Source organism: Pelobates fuscus, chromosome 2 (genome assembly GCF_036172605.1).
Source record: "Pelobates fuscus isolate aPelFus1 chromosome 2, aPelFus1.pri, whole genome shotgun sequence".
Lineage (NCBI taxonomy): Eukaryota > Metazoa > Chordata > Amphibia > Anura > Pelobatidae > Pelobates > Pelobates fuscus.
The window spans coordinates 19,125,547-19,146,665 of record NC_086318.1 but is presented as its reverse complement, the minus strand read 5'-3'; the positions used below and the strand labels follow the sequence as shown (position 1 = coordinate 19,146,665).

The 21,119-nt window shown below is 41.7% G+C and overlaps 1 protein-coding gene across 1 annotated transcript in view; it reads right to left on the bottom strand.

The window, feature by feature from the left end:
* The window catches only part of CHRNA2 (cholinergic receptor nicotinic alpha 2 subunit), a 108,761-nt gene that overhangs the window by 21,716 nt on the left and 65,926 nt on the right, over positions 1-21,119 (bottom strand). The window contains exon 5 of the mRNA XM_063441981.1: positions 9,402-9,511. Coding sequence (XP_063298051.1) covers positions 9,402-9,511 — 110 coding nt within the window. The remainder of the gene's footprint in view (positions 1-9,401; positions 9,512-21,119) is intronic.

Here is a 21,119-nt window from a genome sequence, read left to right as displayed (position 1 = left end):
CCCACAGAACGAGAACAACTCCAGCAACTACTAGTTGAAAAGAGATTAACCTTTTCCCAGGAGCCAGGTTACACACCTGTAGCGACCCATTACGTAGAAACCCCAGGCCAAGCCCCGCTCCGACAAACTCCCTATAGAATTCCCGAGGCTGTAAAAGAAGAGATGAGGAAGGAGATTCAGGAGATGTTAAAACTAGGGGTTATAGAGCCATCCGACAGTCCCTGGGCATCTCCCGTCGTCCTAGTCCCCAAAAAGGACGGGACGACCCGGTTCTGTGTCGATTACCGACGCCTCAACGACCGAACTGTGACAGACGCATACCCCATGCCCCGAGTAGACGAGCTATTGGATCGCATTGCCAGGGGACGCTATCTGACCACCATTGACTTGTGCAAGGGGTACTGGCAGATTCCCCTGGCCAAGGACGCTATCCCTAAGTCGGCGTTTGTCACCCCGTTTGGCCTGTACCAGTTTAAGGTCATGCCTTTCGGGATGAAAAACGCCCCAGCTACTTTTCAGCGCTTAGTGGACCGCCTCCTTGATGGCTTCCAGGACTTCGCTTGCGCATACCTGGATGACATTGCGATCTATAGCGAGACTTGGGGGGAACACCTACAACACATAGAGACTGTGTTGGATCAGATTAGGGCCGCCGGCCTAACTCTAAAGCCGGAGAAGTGTAACTTTGGCATGGCTGAAGTCCAGTATTTGGGACACCGGGTGGGGTGTGGGAAACAACGACCAGAACCCGCTAAAGTAGAGGCCGTAGCCAATTGGCCCACACCCCACACTAAGACACAAGTGTTAGCATTTTTAGGGACGGCAGGGTACTACAGGAGATTTGTCCCTGACTACAGCGCCATCGCCAAACCCTTGACAGATTTAACAAAGAAGAATTTACCTAGAGTAGTCCTGTGGTCTCCCGCCTGTGAAACAGCATTCCAAACCTTGAAACAAGCCTTGATCAATGCACCTGTCTTATCTGCCCCCGTCCCTAACAAAAGATTTGTCGTCCACACAGATGCGTCCATGTACGGACTGGGGGCAGTGCTAAGCCAGGTCGGCGAAGACGGGGGCGAACACCCTGTCGCGTATCTCAGCAGAAAACTGTTACCTAGAGAAGTGAGTTACGCGGCAGTGGAAAAAGAGTGCTTAGCCCTGGTCTGGGCCCTAAAGAAATTAACCCCATATCTGTATGGTCAAGAATTCACCTTAATTACTGATCATAACCCCCTTGTATGGCTGAACAGAGTAGCTGGAGATAATGGACGCTTACTGAGATGGAGTCTCGCACTACAGCCATACAATTTCTCCATCCAATACCGCCCTGGCAAGTTTAATGGGAACGCGGACGGTCTGTCCAGACAAACAGAACTATTGCCCTAACAAAGGACCGGACAGCCCCAAGTTGACCCGAAAAGGATCAATCCGGGTCTGCCGGAGTGTTCCACAAAAGGGGAGCAGTGTAACAGATCCCTACCAACCTCTGGTGGATGTGAAACAAACAAGGGGATTACAACTTACACATCCATTCGTTCCATTCCTCTGTTCGTCTGGTTCCGTGCGAATTTCACGTGTAATGCAGAGGTGGCCGCCATTTCGGGACTTTCCACGTGTTCGCGGCCATCTTGTGTGCGAACAGCGGTGTTTGCCTGTAACCGCATGGAACTGAAAACGGATACGCAAACAGGCGAACACCGCTGAATCCTCCAGACCTCCATAAGTTCGTACGGAAACTACCGAACGTCCCCTCGTTCGGTAGTTATATGCAATCATCTATGGGGATTCCAGCGAACCCCGCGATTCGCATGGATGGCCAGAGTATCATACCTTTTTACCGTGCGAACGGAGACCGACCGCAAGGCCAAAACTCATGGAACTAATTTCGGCTAGTTGGTCTGTGCGGTCGGTCAAAACTTTGGAACGTTGTATCTCCCGAACTGTACATCCGAATGGGGTGATTTTTGGATATATTGTCCCCCTGAAGGAGAGCTATCCAGCGCTACCGGATTTAAAGCTGTACCCCCTGTTTTTGGGGTACATCCAGAACTGGTGGAAAAATGTGGACATTTTAATTGGGTTATGTAGTTATCTGAGGGGAGGAGACGTGGGGGTGTTACCATCTGTATTATTGGTTGTTTTCATCCTCCCCCTGGGAGTGTTCTGTGTGTATCTATTTCTAATAAAAAGCAGGCTGGGTGTTCCAGTCCTCAGTTCATCTTGACCCTTCAAAACGTAGCCTCGTCTCGTTCTTGGAAGGGGATTATTTGGGAATATTATTCTGCTCCTGTTTACAGCTGAACCTGCTCCTCACTCTGGATATCGTGGATGGGATTACAGCAGCCTACTTCTCCACAGCAGCTTGCAGGGAAAAAGGACGTCTTCAACGGCAGAAACCCTCTCTCTATCTGGGTAGCCGTTACACCCGCCTTCCGAACCCGGAAGTAAGACACAAACCGGCAAAAAACAAGTCTACAAGTCTCTGGCAAGCCCTTCAGACCAACTAGACCCTGGAAAACCCTCCCAGGGAGGAGATTAAACACCAAGCAACTCAGGAACTATTCAAATAGGAATCAGGGTAAGAAAAACGTTTTTTTCAGCCACTTACCCAGACTTCTCTTCTGCCACAATCTCTGAGGGGGTTACTGATGCTTATAAGGGGAATTTTTAAGGATATACCGACCCCACATCATAGTAGTATTTTTTTAAAACAGCCCTGTTATCCATTGAAGAGGTACATATACTAAAATGTACCTAACTCAGTTAGTCCTGCTCTTGCAGGCTGATTACTGAGTTATTCAGATAAAGAGAGGCTGAACTGTATCTGGTAAAAACCCATGGTACAGATGGGAAGGTGGCCTCAAAAAAAAATTAGTATAGGAAATAATTCCTGTTTGTCCTGTTAAAGACAGAAAAAAGTCTGTGGGTTAGAGGGAGGAGGGACCTTTTATACCTACAGTCTGGTTATAATTAATTAATTGTTTTCTGTCCTGTTCCTGTTGGGGGCTGAGCTAACCCATAAATGATGCTGCCATGAATGGCCAGGAAATATATATATATATATATATATATATATATATAGACAAATTAGAACCTCTTGCACTCCTACAAAAATAAATAATACCAGGTGCCAAGTCCCAATAGTATAGAAAATATAAAAAAATTACCGGCACTCTTGGGTTTAGTTCATCCAATTTATTGTTGGTCAATTCAAGCTAGGTCAACGTTTCAGCTCCCGATCGGAGCTTTCATCAGGACACCAAAGGCATAAAACATTGCAAATAACAAACATATATAGGACATCTCTACCAATAAACACTCACCATATAAGCTGTATCACGTCTCCCCTGATGTCCGGCGTATCCTCGGCGCAATTGCGCATGTGTGCCGCCAATCTGAACTCCCACGTCACGTGACAGGGGGGTGGGCGAGTCTAAAAAGCGTCACAGTCTCTTAGCAACCGCTGATACAATCAGCTTTGGTTGCTACTGTGTAACCTGCTACCATTGGGAGAACATCTCCTTTCAAACGTGATACAGCTGATATGGTGAGTGTTTATTGGTAGAGATGTCCTAAATATGTTTGTTATTTGCAATGTTTTATGCCTTTGGTGTCCTGATGAAAGCTCCGATCGGGAGCTGAAACGTTGACCTAGCTTGAATTGACCAACAATAAATTGGATGAACTAAACCCAAGAGTGCCGGTAATTTTTTGATTTTATATATATATATATATATATATATATATATACATAAATGTTTAAACCCATGCTAAATACTATAATATAAATAATTCATAAGACTAAAAAGATAAGACATACCATTAAATATATCTCCCCAATAGATTAAAAATGTAAAACTCAAAATTAAAAACAGCTAAAAACCCAAAATGTTAAATAATACACAAGTATACGTTAAAAAAAATATATCTTAAGGGAGTCTCTTTGTATCACTCTTTGTAATTTCTGCATAGCTTAGATATACAGTATATCACTTTTTATGTTTTTTTTTATGTGTATGTGACATATTATGTGCTTATATTATAAAACACTGTAACTTTAAACATTTTTACATGTTAGATCTAAGGCAGTTTTGTGATTGATAGTGACCACATGATTAGAACATTTGTAATTGCTTTCTCATTGGTTAATGTGAACATTTGATATAAACTTTCTATTGATTTGATTGCTATGAATTCACCAAAGTATGTTGTTTGCGGTTTGAAAAAGATGCTTAATGTGTCAAAACGTTGCCCTGCTCAATAAAACAAAATGTTCAGCTAGTTTGCCGATTGCTGAGGATTCCATTTGTTGATATTCTCGACAGCCACTAGAGGCGCTCGCACAGCAACAACCGAGTGAAACTTGTCATGTGATCAAATGATGCTTATAAGAAAGGATTAAATGCAATTTTTTTTTTATTATGAGAAGAATTGAACTGGATGCGAATGCACCAAGCTCTGCATGAGGAGCACTGGGTTGGACATTCATCATGGAAGCAACACCTCTATAATGATGCGTGGTGAACACACCGAGGGTGTCTCGGCGATGGAAAAAAATCATTTAAAAGCTCTTTTTTCCCTAATTTTTGATTTGCAAAAGGTGGGCCCTGAATGTAAACAGGGACTAGAGCGCTATCGTGCTAGGAACACAGGGATTTTTTCCTTACACTTCAGTGTTCCATTAAATGAACATTAGTAACTATTTAATTTGCTGATGTGGGATATGGCTTATTATCTGCAACATTGGGCTTAGATTTAGTAGCATTGCGCATACCACACAACACCCAACAAGGTATGAGATCGGAATGCGGTTCGCTCATCCTGAAAAGGGGTGTTGCCAGTGAACTAACTCCTGTCCCTGGTGATGCCCCCAAATGTGGAGGACAGTGTGACAGGACCCTGAAATTGGAACTTTCCAATGGTTGTGATAAAAACAGGTTTGTGATAAAACCAGATAAAAACAGGTTGTACCAGGTTTTAACATCTAATTTGGTAAAATTGTACCTTTAAAGAAGGGAGCAGAGTGTATCATTCTTTTTTGTTCATGAGTTTACATTTTACTCATGGTGAATTTGTTATGTAGCAAAACAATGCATGTCTTTGAGTATAATCTTTAGTCTTTGAGTATCATTTTAGATCTATAATTGGTCTTTACAGAATATAAAAAAAAATCTTAAATTTCAATACAAAGCCAGTGTATATATTATTAGGGAGTGTGAAGCCCTGGTCTTAAGGACTATGCATAAACCACAAAAAAATAAATTAAAAAAATCCATCATTTTAAATTATTATGCATTCTTAATGTGCTGCGTGCAAATAGAGAGAGATAATTACGGTACTTTGATATGCAAAGGGTAGAGGCTGAAATTCCCTGACAGACATCAACACGGGTCTTTGTGATCTCATCTCATTAAACCATTAAATTGATATGACATATTAGATTTATGATAGCACTCTGAATTCTTGCATGAAAACAAACTATTACAAATTCTGCTCACATTCAAAATATAGCAAGGCCAAAGTTTTAAAAGTCTTGCAATCAGGAAGAAGAGTCCAATAGTTTCCATGGAGACTATTGCACATTTAGAAATGTAATCATAAATGTATTTATTTACAACCAGCAAACACAGACTTCTCTCTAATTAGGGGAGTTAGGTGGGTGCTAAGGAGTTCACTGAGGAGGTACGTCCACCTAACTCACCTTAGGGCAGACTGATCCTTTGGGTCTGACTGTGGGAGGGGGCTCGGCGGCTTGCCTATGGGCTGCCCGGTTCTGGGCCCCTCCACTTAGTCTGCCCAGGGGGAGACAGCCCAGCAGTTTCTGGCCGGCAGCTCCGCTGCATGCAGAGTTGCAGACCATGAAGTAGTTGTCAGTGATCGTCGGCCTATCAGAGCATTTCCGCAGGTACCACGGTAGTCCTTGGACACTTTAAGTGCTGGAGCTCTTGAGATGACTCCCTTATGGTCTGCAATTCTGCACCTGGTGGAGAAACAGACTGGATAGCTAGGCCACTGGACTACCAGGGAGATCACTGGGTCACAAAGGGAATCGATTGCTACCCCCTCCCTGCCCAATATACGGGAATGCATGAAAACAAAAAGGTATTACAGTGTGGGGAGACTGATCACTTAATCACAAGCTCCCAAAACACTATCACCCGCCACGCACTCAATCTCCTTCACCCTGCCACACTTACATTAACCACTCACACCCTCCCACCATGCTACACTCACCCCCCCTCGCTCTGACACACTCACCCTATCACATATAGAACCACTATATACATGTGCAGTTCCAGGTCCCTGCCGGTATGTACAATAAAGAGGGGGCCCCGGAGTGTAATCTTTTTTTTTTTTTTTAATTCTTTATTTTTGGTGCAATTAAGATTACAAACAGTCCTGTGATGCCACAACAGCAGACACAGGCAAGGTAACGTATACAATGTCGTGGCGATAAACAATTGCACATTTTTTAATTATATGACAGGTTATATGCACGATTAACTTCGTTACGAGTAGGCTAGTTTTTGCTGCAAATGCGAGATTCATTAATAAAGAGTAACTGGAACATAGAGTGTAGTCTTGCCGTTGAACACGTGTTTCTACAGTGAATAGGTATGATGTATGTCTGGAGTTTGCGAGTGCGAAGAATGCGGATTATGCATGAGTGTCAGGCCGCCAAGCCCAATGTCTATAGGTGGTTAGGTGACAGGCTAAAGGTTAAGCAGTAACTGTTGTTGAGAATATGATGTCAGCGGTTAATATGTAGTTAGAGGGTATTATGGCGGCATAATAGCATCACATTGGCAACTGAAGACAAGATTAAATACGAGGGCAACCGGCCTAAGAAACATACCAAAACACTTAGTAAATTATGTAGGAATAGAACACACATAGCTTAGGTATTTGTGACATGTCAGACCATATAGCAAGGTGTAAGCTGAGCAGAGACATGGTAATTCAAGTTTATAGTAACTATACATACTTGCTGTACATGCTAGACATGTGGGCGGTTGGGAAGTAAATGCTTAGGGTAGGAACCTTGCTAAACTAAGCTGGCCTTCGGCAACAGTGGGGAGACATAAAAAGAAACATCAATGTCCAACCAGGTAAGCGGCCACTGAGGGTCAATATCTTGGGGGATTAAGGAGAAACTGCAGCGCTGCAGTGTTTAGAGTCTGGTGTTGAGTTAAGCGAGGGTCTCTCCTGTGTCTCTTAGCCTATGCCGCTAACGGGCCAGGTGAGGAAGGGTGTATTGTTACCCGTTTGAGTCCCAGGTTTGAGGCTGTGCTGGTCTGTGTCAACTCTCCATGGCTTCCGAGATATGATGCAGGGCTGAGGCTTGGACTCCGGCAGTTCCCACCTTCGTGTTGCTGATGGCTGTATTGGGCTCTGCTGCTGGTGTGCTGGTATAGCCTTCGCCTTGGGTGCATGCTGCTGTGCCCTCTGGAGCTTGTGTGGGATAGTGTCGAGGTTGGCGGTCGGCCAGGAGTTACCCAGTTGTGCCCTCACGCTCCAGGCATGTAGCAGGGCCGGCATCTTGTGGCCACGGACTCGGGAACTACCAAAGGCCGAGTCCCTCCCTTTCGGGGTCGGTCTGGAGATCCTGGGGTTGGTGGTGTGCCGCCGTCGGCGGATGGGTCTCCACCTATGTGGTCGATGCTCTGGGGTTGATCCCCTGGTGGCCCTTAGCCCAGATGGGCTGGTGTGGAGATACTTGGGCTGTACTGTCATGGCTTTGCCCGAGGGTAGTCTGGTCCCCCTCCGGTCGGTATCGCCTTGTTGGCCCCCCGTACCTCCGATCTCCGGCAGTTTGGATCGCTCTTCCTTATGTCGGGCCGCGATCTTTGCCCAGAAGGCCTCAAACAGCACGTCCAGGCGGGTAGTGAGGGAGTCGCTTGTGACGGGGCTTTGTAGTGAAGGCCCAGACTGTGCTCGGGACTGCGTGTCCGCCATTTTGTTATTATGTGTTGCTTGCGAGATCGGTGTGTGGATGGGGTCGGTGTCCGCATTTAGAGTCCACAGAGGCTTGCCAGTCGAGGCGATTGGGACCGGGATAACCCCCACCGGTCCTAGGGGGGGGTAGCCATGTGCTGCGGGTACTGCATGTGGTTTAGGGCCGGGAGAGCGGCCGCCTCTCCCTTGCCCTGCTTGGTATAGGCCCCAGGCCTCAGCTTGGTCATTCCGGCGTCATTTCTGGGCATTTGTGGTATCCCCCTGTTCGCCAGTGTCTGTCGAGCAAGATGCGGTGAGTTGGGGATCAGAATTATGTAGTTTGAGCCCATTTTTAGTCAGAAATCGGCCTTAGAACCAGGAGCTCATGGTTTGTGCGTCTGCACAGCTTCACAGTCAGGCCACGCCCCCCCAGCCCACAGAATTTAACTAAGCAGTACTTATTGCATGGTAAGCAGGCAGGCAGCAGGGACCCACACTCACTCATTCAATGCTGACCGAGCAGCACTTCCACTCCCTGTACTCAGTGTCCCCGGAGTGTAATCTTAAACCTCCAGCCGCAGGTCCTCTCCTCACACGAGCTGCAAGAAATGTTGCATTGGTAATGCTCCCCATGGCACACACTCTTGTGGCTTGCGAGAGGAGAGGTGTAAGGTTACACTCCCGGGGCCCCCTCTTCATTGCCCTACAGCCCCACTGGACCACCAAGAAATCTAGTATTCCCCTCCCTGCCCACAGGTAAGAGGCAGGGTGGGGGGAACAAACATAGTAAAAAAAAAAAAAAAAAAAAACCCTGCTTTTCACAACATTTAATTAATTTAACACCATAAACACACACTACATGAACTACACTAACACAGACACTGCATACACTACACACATACACACACTGTATACATTACACATACACTGCATACACTATACACACACACATTGCATCCACTACACATACACACACACTGCATCCACTACACATACACACACTGCATACACTATACACATACACACTGCATACACTATACACATACACACTGCATCCACTATATGCACACACACTGCATCCACTACACATACACACACTGCATCCACTATATACATACAGTGTACCCACTATATACATACACTGCATCCACTATATACATACACACTGCATCCACTATATACATACAGTGTACCCACTATATACATACACACTGCCATATGTAGCTGTGGAGCTCTGTGATACACTACTACACATTGCACAGTGGAGTTAAATTATTGGGCGTTGAAGCAATGTTATGAAAAGCAGACATATTTATTTTTGTACATCTACTTTATGGGAATTTCAGGTAAACTAGAAAAGTATATAAAATTCTACTGGTCGGCCAGATCTTCTATCTAAAACATGTGCCCAGCCATAGAAAGAGTTATATAAATAATAAAAGTGTAAGGCTAACATAGCTACTCACTTATTGTAAAGCACAATGTCTGGGATCCAGATCATTTCCGATGGCACTCGTATCGAAGTGACGTTATCGAAATCTGCGGGGTTCCATCGCAGCTTGTAATCGTTCCATTCCTGAAACACACAAAAAATGTAATGCGTTTACTAGACGTATCACACATAGGTGCTGTTACCATGGATCTAACTATAGAGACCGCATGGGCCCCCATTGACTCAGTGAACACACATTAAAGAATGTAAAGTCCTCAGACAGCATCACATACTAGTTAAAAAAATGAATATCTATATCTGTAAACATACATATTAGATTATTATTGTGTGTATTATTATTATCATTATTATTATTATTATTATTATTATTGTGTGTATTGTAAGCTAGTGCTGATCTTACACCATTGGCATGTGCAGCCTATTGTATTAGGGTGTGCACCCTAAAGCACAAACACACACATATATATATATATATATATATATATTTATATACACACACACATATATACATACACTGCTGTGTGTGCAAGGGTGCTGTTAGTGTGCTTTGTGTGTGAGGGTGCTGTGTGCTGGGTGTGAGGGTGCTTTGTGTTTGCATTTTTTTGGAGGGATTGTGTGTTGGGGTGGGGGTGACAGATTAGGAAATAGCCCCCTCCCTTCTTACCTTTTGCCAGGGAGGGGGGATCCTTGCTGCAACCCATGGTGGTCCTAGTCTTTGATCTCCCCACTTGCCCATGAAGGCACACAGCAGGGCTGATGCTCAGATAGCACCGGCTCTGCATGGACAATCTGTGTATATCATAGTACGAATAGGAATCCAGGAACGTGCATGATAATCAGAGGGTTTATGAAGTTTAATCCTGTGATCTACCTACCGGCCTCGATCCATGCGCAGGCCGTGAGAATTAGTGTGTGCCCAGGCACACCTAGCACACCCCGTGCGCCCGCCTATGTCTTACACCCATCTGATTCCCCAAGATACGTTTGATGTCTCAACGATGATAATGGAAGCCTGGGTATTTTACTCAACATGAACTTACCGGTTATCTTTTGTAATGGTTACAATACCCATCAAATGTAAATTGCATCCTTTTAATTTGGAGTCTGTACTCATCAGGTCACTATGAAATGAGTTTAGATAAAGTTATGGAAAGTCAGTTAATGGCGGGTTTGACCGGAGCTGAGATACAGAACCGAGTTTGCCTTTAAATACGTATAATCAGAGACACATTAGGATGCAGATATTAGCGATCTGATATTAGAGATCCCACAGAGTTTACAATCTACAAATGCATAGGAAGTTACCCTTTTATAAGCTAAATTGAATAGGTTACATTTGATTGACAGCTTTAGTTTTTTTATCTGGGCTAAATAGTTTCTAAATTGCAGCAAGGAGGCTGATTGATACTACAGGTAAGGAATTCTGCTCTTAAAGTGATGGCGATAGTGAGGAGAAATAGGGGTCATTATATCAATGGTTCTTATTTCTCAAAACTACTACAATGGAAGCTGATGAGTCAGTGTGAATCATGGTAAGTATGTGTTCCGGTGGTTAATCTAACATCTTTCCTGAATTATAATTAAAGAAATCTGTGTATATCATATTACGAATAGGAATTCGGTAACGTGCATGATAATCAGAGGGTTTATGAAGTTTAATATTGAAATTATCAGGCTGCAGTTTGCTCATTAAAAAGTAAATATCTTGGGTTAATATAAAAATGAAGGTCATATATTAAAGTTTTCAAAACAGATTAAAACTAATATATCTGTTAGATATCTTATCATGTCACACTTACTAAAATGGTACTGGAAAGACTAAATCCCAAACCTTCCAGGAGAAGATAAAATATCACACAAACAGTAACAGACAACCAATAATCATAGCAGAAATTAAACGTCAGGGTCGTGGTGGGAATTCAATTATTATTATTTGTATTTTTTATTGGCGATAAAATATTTATAATTTTACACACACACTGAGACTCTGTAAAATAGTTTTATTAAAAAAAAATACCCATTTCTGCAATTTGCAAATATTAAAACACATTTAGTAATTACATTATTTAATAAATAATATTTGATAGTTACATTATTAGTTAATTAAAAAATAATAATCTTAATTCGGAAGAAACAAAGTTTGAAAAATAAAAACAACGAATTAAAAACACATTTAGTTTTTTCCTGTGCACATTGTAAATGCTAAATCTACCATTTAAAAAAAACAAAAAACTTTCAATAGAGAAGTTTAACTTTTTACTACAAAGTTCTTTATAATAAGGTAAAGGGTACTGTTTATTGGGAGCGCATAAGTGCATTATTAGCTCATTACACAACAATCTTTGCTATGGAATTATTTTTAAGGATACAATAAAAAATAAATTATATCAATTTTTATGTAATTTTCATTTATTAATCTATCCTTTACAGAAATATATTTTTTGAGATTGGGACCAGTCTAAAATATTAGCATATACACTGATCAGCCACAACATTAAAACCACCTACTTAAGATAGTATAAGTCCACTCCATGCTGCGAATAAAGCCCTGATGCATTGAGGCATGGACTCCACAAAACCTCTGAATGTGTACTGTGGTATCTGGCACCAAGACATTAGCAACAGATCCTTTAAGTTCTGCAAGTTGCTAGGTAGGGCCTGAATGTTTTTTGTAGTGTAGCAGGGTGCATTATCCTGCCGAAAGAGTCAGATTCCATCAGTGAACACCATTGCCATGAAGGGGTGAGCTTGGTTGGCAACTATCTCTAGTTAGTTGGTACATGTCAAAGTAACATTCACATTAATGCCAGAACCAAAGGTTTCCCATCAGAACATTGTCCATAGAATAACACTGCCTCCTCCCACAGTACATCCTGCTGCCATCTCTTCTCCAGGTAAATGGAGCACATCCACATGATCTAAAAAAACGTCATTCATCAGACCAGGCAACCTTCTTCCATTGCTTCGTGGTCCAGTTCCGATGCTCATGTTCCTATTGAAGGCACTTTTGGAAGTGGACAGGGTTCATCTAACATCTTTCCTGAATTATAATTAAAGAAATCTGTGCATATCATATTACGAATAGGAATTCAGTAACGTGCATGATAATCAGAGTGTTTATGAAGTTTAATATTGAAATTATCAGGCTGCAGTTTGCTCATTAAAGAGTAAATATCTTGGGTTAATATAAAAATGAAGGTCATATATTAAAGTTTTCAAAACAGATTAAAACTAATATATCTGTTAGATATCTTATCATGTCCCACATACTATAATGGAACTGGAAAGACTAAATCCCAAACCTTCCAGGAGAAGATAAAATATCACACAAACAATAACAGATGAACAATAGTCACAGCAGAAATGAAATGTCAGCACTCTGGTCTGTGGCTACGCAGCCCCATACGTAGCAAACTGTGATGCACTGTATGTTCTGACACCTTTCTATCTTGGCCATCATTACGTTTTTCATCAAGTTGAGCTACATAAGCTCTTCTGTGTAATCGGACTAGAAGGGCTAGCCTTCACTCTCCATGTGCATCAAAGAGCCCTGATGCCGGTTCACTGGTTGTCCTTCCCTCTACCACCTTTGATAGGTACTAACCACTGCATACCTGGAACACCCCACAAAACTTGCCGTTGGAGATGCTCTGACCCAGTTGTCTAGCCATCACATTTTGTCCCTTGTCAAAGTCACTCAGGTCAATTTGCTTGTCCATGTTTCCTGCTTCAACACATGGCATTAAAGAACTGACTGTTCACTTGCTGCCTAATATATCCCACCCTTTGACAGGTTCCATTGTAACAATATAATCACTTCACCTGGCAGTGGTTTTAATGTTGTGGCTGATCAGTGTATGCATAAATACAATTTCTGGCATACAGTCAAGGTATGAAAATTAGATAAATAAAAATGTTTAAATACTCTACTTTCTAAAATGTTCACTGTACTGCCCATCACTTTACGTGAGTACATGAGTAAAGTGCTGAGTATTACAGGCTGATATTGCAACCTGCCCAAAACCCCTCTGTGTACACCATATACCCAGAGCTCTCACTCCCTCCTACCCTCCTTTGTTGCTAATGAGGAGGGATACAGTTCTGTAGAGATAAAAAGGGGCAGAATGGATACTGGTTTTCTTGCGAGTAGAAAATAGAATTGGAGCAAACGGAAAGGTGAGGGGAACTTTATGTCCAAAATTTTAATTTGCATTGTTTTGCAATTCAAATAAGAGTTAACTTAAATATTTATGTTGTTAAGAGGAAAGGGGATAAGCAGGCCATCAGTAATGCAGAACTGGAATAAATTAATTCAGTCACAAATCAGGGTGCGCAAACAACATAATTGCATTACAAATTGGAATAGCGGTTGTACAGATTTAATGAACTTAAAATATAATCCATGAATTACTGAAAATAAAATGGAAAATACACTGTAGCAGTAAGTTTAATCATTATTTTTATTTTTTTGCTGTCGGCAAATAAAATACATTTTGACTCTCCTACAATACCAGTTTGATACACCTACTTACCGTGGGATGAATACAAACTGGAGAGATAACAATGAGTCACAAACTACATGGAGTTTTAATATTTAATTCAGGAGCTATAAAAAATAGAAATACGAAAGGGCACTTTTTATTAAAAGTTGGAGAAAGTTTGGTCCCAAATAATAAATTATTACCCACTTTAGAAATTATCTTAGTTTAAAAGTTTAAAAAATGCCCAAGCTATTGGTCTTGATATTGATCGAAGAATAAGCCAGGGCCTTTTATCACTCTGCAGTGGCCAATTCTCATCTATTTTTATTCTACACGTATTTTCACACCTTCTCAGAAATCTATTTTTTTTTTTTTTTAAAAAAAAGGCTTTTTTTAACCATGTAGAATTAGATTACCATAAGACATCACATTTTTTTCATTTCACAGTTACGTCTTTTTCTGGTGCAAATTAAACACTAAACCAATTATGTTCCCTGCATTCCGTAAATAAAGAATCATGACGTGAGACTGTGCTTGATTTGCCAGAAATAAATATAGACCACAGAAATGTAAATCTTCCACTTTTTGTTTCCAATGGTGCTTAGTCCATCAGTCTTCTAGCTGAGCATCATGGGACTTGAGTTCACCAAAGTTTTAGTGTCAGTTGTGAACTCATTATAGATTCTCTGTTGGTATTCTATTCAGTCCCACTTGGGGAGTGCTAATATTAGAAAGGACTATACAGGTATCGAACGAGTTTCATGATCTCACACGATAAAGTGTAAAGATGATGGGAGCCTTTATGAAGGCTTTTTGGGACGCAAGAGGATGTTTTTGCATTTTTGCTGAATCATTGGCACAGATAATATGTATTCTCTTTAAAAGTAACATTTACTAGGCTCTTAACTGAGTTGTAAATTGTGAATTCAATGTGAGTTTTATATTTTAGAACAATATTGACGTACTGAAAACATATATTGCTCGAAGAGCTTTTCCATTTCAACTATTTTGTTTCGAAAACTTTGAAATCCTCTTTAGTTCACTTGGAATTATTGACAAGTCACACTTTAGTGACTAATCTGTGTATTAGTTTATATAAACCATGGTTGACATAAGATATTATGCTACATGGGATCTAATTGACTTTGGGTCATATAACTCATTATAAAAGATGCAGGTAGGCCTTCACTGTGAATGCCAACGTTCAATAATTTCTATAAAGGATAAACAAATAAATTAAAAATAAAATGTATATATTTGTAATGTGTAAGCTGAAAATTACTGTGTTAAGATATCATGCCTCTCAACCTTCTCTATTTAGAAGGGACAGTCCATAATCTGTGCCCACATCCCGTGGAGCCCTTTTCCTATTCCATTGTCCCTTTTTTCTAGGAGCTCCATATAGTTGGTGTGTCCATATAGTTGGTGGAGTGTATAACAGAGACCCACAGCAATAATACTCCCAGTAATGTGTCTGAGTGTATAACAGAGATCCACAACAATAATACTCCCAGTAATATGTCTGAGTGTATAACAGAGCTCCACAGCAATAATACTCCCTGTAATGTGTCTGAGTGTATAACAGAGACCCACAGCAATAATACTCCCAGTAATGTGTCTGAGTGTATAACAGAGATCCACAACAATAATACTCCCAGTAATATGTCTGAGTGTATAACAGAGCTCCACAGCAATAATACTCCCTGTAATGTGTCTGAGTGTATAACAGAGACCCACAGCAATAATACTCCCTGTAATGTGTCTGAGTGTATAACAGAGCTCCACAACAATAATACTCCCAGTAATATGTCTGAGTGTATAACAGAGCTCCACAGCAATAATACTCCCAGTAATGTGTCTGAGTGTATAACAGAGACCCACAGCAATAATACTCCCAGTAATGTGTCTGAGTGTATAACAGAGCTCCACAGCAATAATACTCCCAGTAATGTGTCTGAGTGTATAACAGAGCTCCACAACAATAATACTCACACTAATATGTCTGAGTGTATAACAGAGCTCCACAGCAATAATACTCCCAGTAATGTGTCTGAGTATATAACAGAGCTCCACAGCAATAATACTCCCAGTAATGTGCCTGAGTGTATAACCGAGTTCCACAGCAATAATACTCCCAGTAATGTGTATAACAGAGCTCCACAGCAATAATACTCCCAGTAATGTGCCTGAGTGTATAACAGAGCTCCACAGCAATAATACTCCCAGTAATATGTCTGAGTGTATAACAGAGCTCCACAGCAATAATACTCCCAGTAATGTGTCTGAAGGAATAACAGAGCCCCACAGTAATAATACTCCCAGTAATGTGTCTGAGTGTATAACAGAGCTCCACAGCAATAATACTCCCAGTAATATGTCTGAGTTTATAACAGAGCTCCACAGTAATAATACTCCCAGTAATGTGTCTGAGTGCATAACAGAGCTCCACAGTAATAATACTCCCAGTAATGTGTCTGAGTGTATAACAGAGCTCCACAGCAATAATACTCCGAGTAATGTGTCTGAGTGTATAACAGAGCTCCACATCAATAACACACCCAGTAATGTGTCTGAGTGTATAACAGAGCTCCACAGCAATAATACTCCCAGTAATGTGTCTGAAGGAATAACAGAGCTCCACAGTAATAATACTCCCAGTAATGTGTCTGAGTGTATAACAGAGCTCCACAGCAATAATACTCCCAGTAATATGTCTGAGTTTATAACAGAGCTCCACAGTAATAATACTCCCAGTAATGTGTCTGAGTGTATAACAGAGCCCCACAGTAATAATACTCCCAGTAATGTGTCTGAGCGTATAACAGAGCTCCACAGCAATAATACTCCCAGTAATGTGTCTGATTGTATAACAGAGCTCCACAGCAATAATACTCCCAGTAATGTGCCTGAGTGAACAACAGAGCTCCGCAGCAATAATACTCCCAGTAATGTGTCTGAGTGTATAACATAGGTCCACAGCAATAATACTCCCAGTAATGTGTCTGAGTGTATAACAGAGCTCCACAGCAATAACACACCCAGTAATGTGTCTGAGTGTATAACAGAGCTCCACGGCAATAATACTCCCAGTAACGTATCTGAGTGTGTAACAGAGCTCCACGGTAATAATACTCCCAGTAACGTGGCTGAGTGTGTAACAGAGCTCCACGGTAATAATACTCCCAGTAATGTGTCTGAGTGTATAACAGAGCTCCACAGTAATAATACTCCCAGTAATGTGTCTGAGTGTATAACAGAGCTCCACAACAATAATACTCCCAGTAATGTGTCTGAGTGTATAACAGAGCTCCAGAGCAATAATACTCCCAGTAATGTGTCTGAGTGTATAACAGAGCTCCAGAGCAAAAATACTCCCAGTAATGTGTCTGAGTGTATAACAGAGCTCCAGAGCAATAATACTCCCAGTAATGTGTCTGATTGTATAACAGAGCTCCACAGCAATAATACTCCCAGTAATGTGTCTGAGTGTATAACAGAGCTCCAGAGCAATAATACTCCCAGTAATGTGCCTGAGTGTATAACAGAGCTCCAGAGCAATAATACTCCCAGTAATGTGTCTGAGTGTATAACAGAGCTCCACAGCAATAATACTCCCAGTAAGGTGTCTGAGTGTATAACAGAGCCCCACAGTAATAATACTCCCAGTTATGTGTCTTTAAACTACAATAATTATGTTTAGAAATCAGTCTGTGTAAATAAGACACATTGATCTTCCAAATAACAATTTAATTGTATACATTGTTATTAGTAAGTCACTGAAAATGTCTCAGAACAGCCCCGCTCCTGGCCACACCCTAACGTGCATGATAATCAGAGGGTTTATGAAGTTTAATCCTGTGATCTACCCTACCGGCCTCGATCCATGCGCAGGCCGTGAGAACAGAACAGCCCCGCTCCTGGCCCCACATATATCAGGATATATTTTTATGTGTTAGATTGGCATCCCATTTATAAAACATTTTTTTATTTAGGTGAGGCACAGAAGGGTACAGTACACATAAGAAAAAAGGAGTTATGTATACTTAGCAATAATGCAGCGGTTATGCACAATACACTACTGGGTATCTCAGACTCTTTCTTTTAATATAACACAGTCTGGCGGTATATATCAATGGGCAGTCACAAATAAACAGTGTAAATAAACAGTGTATAAACAAGCTATGCAAACTGACATTGATTAGACGGGAGTCTTTGGTTTAAACATCAAGCGATCTATGCATGAGTAGATGGTATAATCATAAGGAATTACAGTAACACAGGTCTAATATTGTAAACAAAAATGTTAAGGTACCTACTCGTCAAGACCATGGTATTGAGATTATTGCTAGAGGTGAGGACCATTGGGTAACATAGGAACTAGAATATTGCAGGTAAGTCAGGAGAGCATAAAAATGGGAGCGGCAGTAGCCACATTAAACCCTAGGTACAAAAGGGACAGCAGTGCGTTTGTTCCAGGTTCAAATTAATAATACCATCAATGGTAAGTAAAACATCTGTGTCGAAAGTACTGCATCATAAAAGTTAAGTAATTCATAAAGTAAAACAGATTCGGAGTGCTAGGCCTTATGCTTGTAGCTTAAGAGGGAAATATGAGTTTCCATTTAGGTGGTGACAGCAGCCTATGAGTCCGGTGTTGCCCCTTGCGGCATAAATGGGTTGATTCTTGTCGGATTGCAGGTGTGGGATGAGGTTGTAGTGTGAGTCCCCATCTGAGTGAGCGAATCCTGAGGTAAGCCCAAATCTCGCAGTAGTGCTGCTTAGCTCTGGAGGTCTTGGATAAAATGCATGCCGTTTCCATGCTGGACACGAAGCATTCGGGATTGATGCCAGCGGTAACGGATGCCTTGCTGTTGGAGCAAGGAGGTGAGTTGTCGAAGTGACCTACACCAGGCTTTAGTGCCACTCGATAAGTCGGCATAGAATAAGAGCACCATGCTTTCAAATTGGAAAAGCGATTCTCCTCTCAAGGCTGTGAGGACCGCAGCTTTATCTTTCCCATTGTGGAAGGGACCGTATATACTCGAGAATAAGTCGACCCGAATATAAGTCAAGACTCCTAATTTTACCCCCCAAAACTGGGAAAACTTATTGACTCGAGTATAAAACTAGGGTGGGAAATGCAGCAGCTACTGGTAAATTTCTAAATAAAATTAGATCCACCCAAAATTATATTAATTGAATATTTATTTACAGTGTGTGTATATAATGAATACAGTGTGTGTATATAATGAATGCAGTGTGTGTGTGAGTATGAATGCAGTGTGTGTGTGAGTATGAATGCAGTGTGTGTGTGTGTATGAATGCAGTGTGTGTGTGTGTGTATGAGTGCAGTGTGTGTGTGTATGAGTGCAGTGTGTATGCGTGCAGTGTGTGTGTGTGTGTGTGTGTGTGAGTGCAGTGTGTGTGTGTATGAGTGCAGTGTGTGTGTGTGTATGAATGCAGTGTGTGTATGAGTGCAGTGTGTGTATGAGTGCAGTGTGTGTGTATGAATGCAGTGTGTGTATGAGTGCAGTGTGTGTGTGTATGAGTGCAGTGTGTGTGGATGAATGCAGTGTGTGTGTATGAGTGCAGTGTGTGTGTGTATGAGTGCAGTGTGTGTGTGTATGAGTGCAGTGTGTGTGTGTGTATGAGTGCAGTGTATGTGTATGAGTGCAGTGTATGTGTATGAGTGCAGTGTGTGTGTATGAATGCAGTGTGTGTATGAGTGCAGTGTGTGTGTATGAATGCTGTGTGTGTGTGTGTGTGTGAGTGCAGTGTGTGTATGAATGCAGTGTGTGTGTATGAATGCAGTGTGTATATGAGTGCAATGTGTGTGTGTGTATGAGTGCTGTGTGTGTATGTGATGTAGAGCCTTGGTGGGGGGTGGGCATTTTTATTATTTTTTATATTATTATTATTATTATTATTTTAATATTTTATTTACCGTATATACTCGAGTATAAGCCGAGTTTTTCAGCACATTTTTTGTGCTGAAAAACCCCAACTCGGCTTATACTCGAGTCATAGTCTGTATTATGGCAATTTACATTGCCATAATACAGACTGGGGGCTGGCAGAGCTGTACTTACCTTTCCTGCAGCTCCTGTCAGCTCTCTCCTCCTCCGCGCCATCCGTTCAGCACCTCGGTCAGCTCCCAGTGTAAGTCTCGCGAGAGCCACGGCTCTCGCGAGACTTACACTGGGAGCTGACAGAGGGAGCTGCACAGACCGCGCGGAGGAGGAGAGAGCTGACAGGAGCTGCAGGAAAGGTAAGTACAGCTCTGCCAGCACCCCTCTCCCCCCACTGAACTACCAATGACACTGGACCACCAGGGAAGGAGCCCCCCTCCCTGCTATGTATCAAGCAGGGAGGGGGGACAAAAAAATATATAATTTAAAAAAAAATTAATAATAATTAAATAATAAATAATAATTAAAAAAAATAATAATAATATATAAAAAAATAATAATAATTAATAATATATTAAATGCCCACCAACACATACACAAACACACACTGCATCACACACACTCACACTTCATTCATATACACTCACTGCACTCACACACACTGCACTCATACACACTGCACTCATACACACACACTGCATTCATACACACACTGCACTCATACACACACTGCATTCATACACACACTGCATTCATACACACACTGCACTCACACACACTGCATTCACACACACTGCACTCACACACACTGCACTCACACACACTCACATTTCATTCATATACACACACTGCACTCACACACACTGCACTCACACACACTGCACTCATACACACTGCACTCATACACACTGCACTCACACACACTGCATTCATACACACTGCACTCACACACACTGCATTCATACACACACTGCACTCACACACACTGCACTCATACACACACTGCACTCACACACACACACTGCATTCATTATATACACACACTGGAAATAAATATTCAATTAATATATACGCACACACACTGCACTCATACACACACACTGCACTCGCACTGCACTCATACACGCACTGCACTCATACACGCACTGCACTCATACACGCACTGCACTCATTATATACACACACTGTAAATAAATATTCAATTAATATAATTTTTTTTAGGATCTAATTTTATTTAGAAATTTACCAGTAGCTGCTGCATTTCCTGCAGCTCCTTTCATGCAGCTCCTGTCAGCTCCCTTCTCTCTCCTCCGGTCCGTTCAGCTCCCCTGTGAGCTCCAC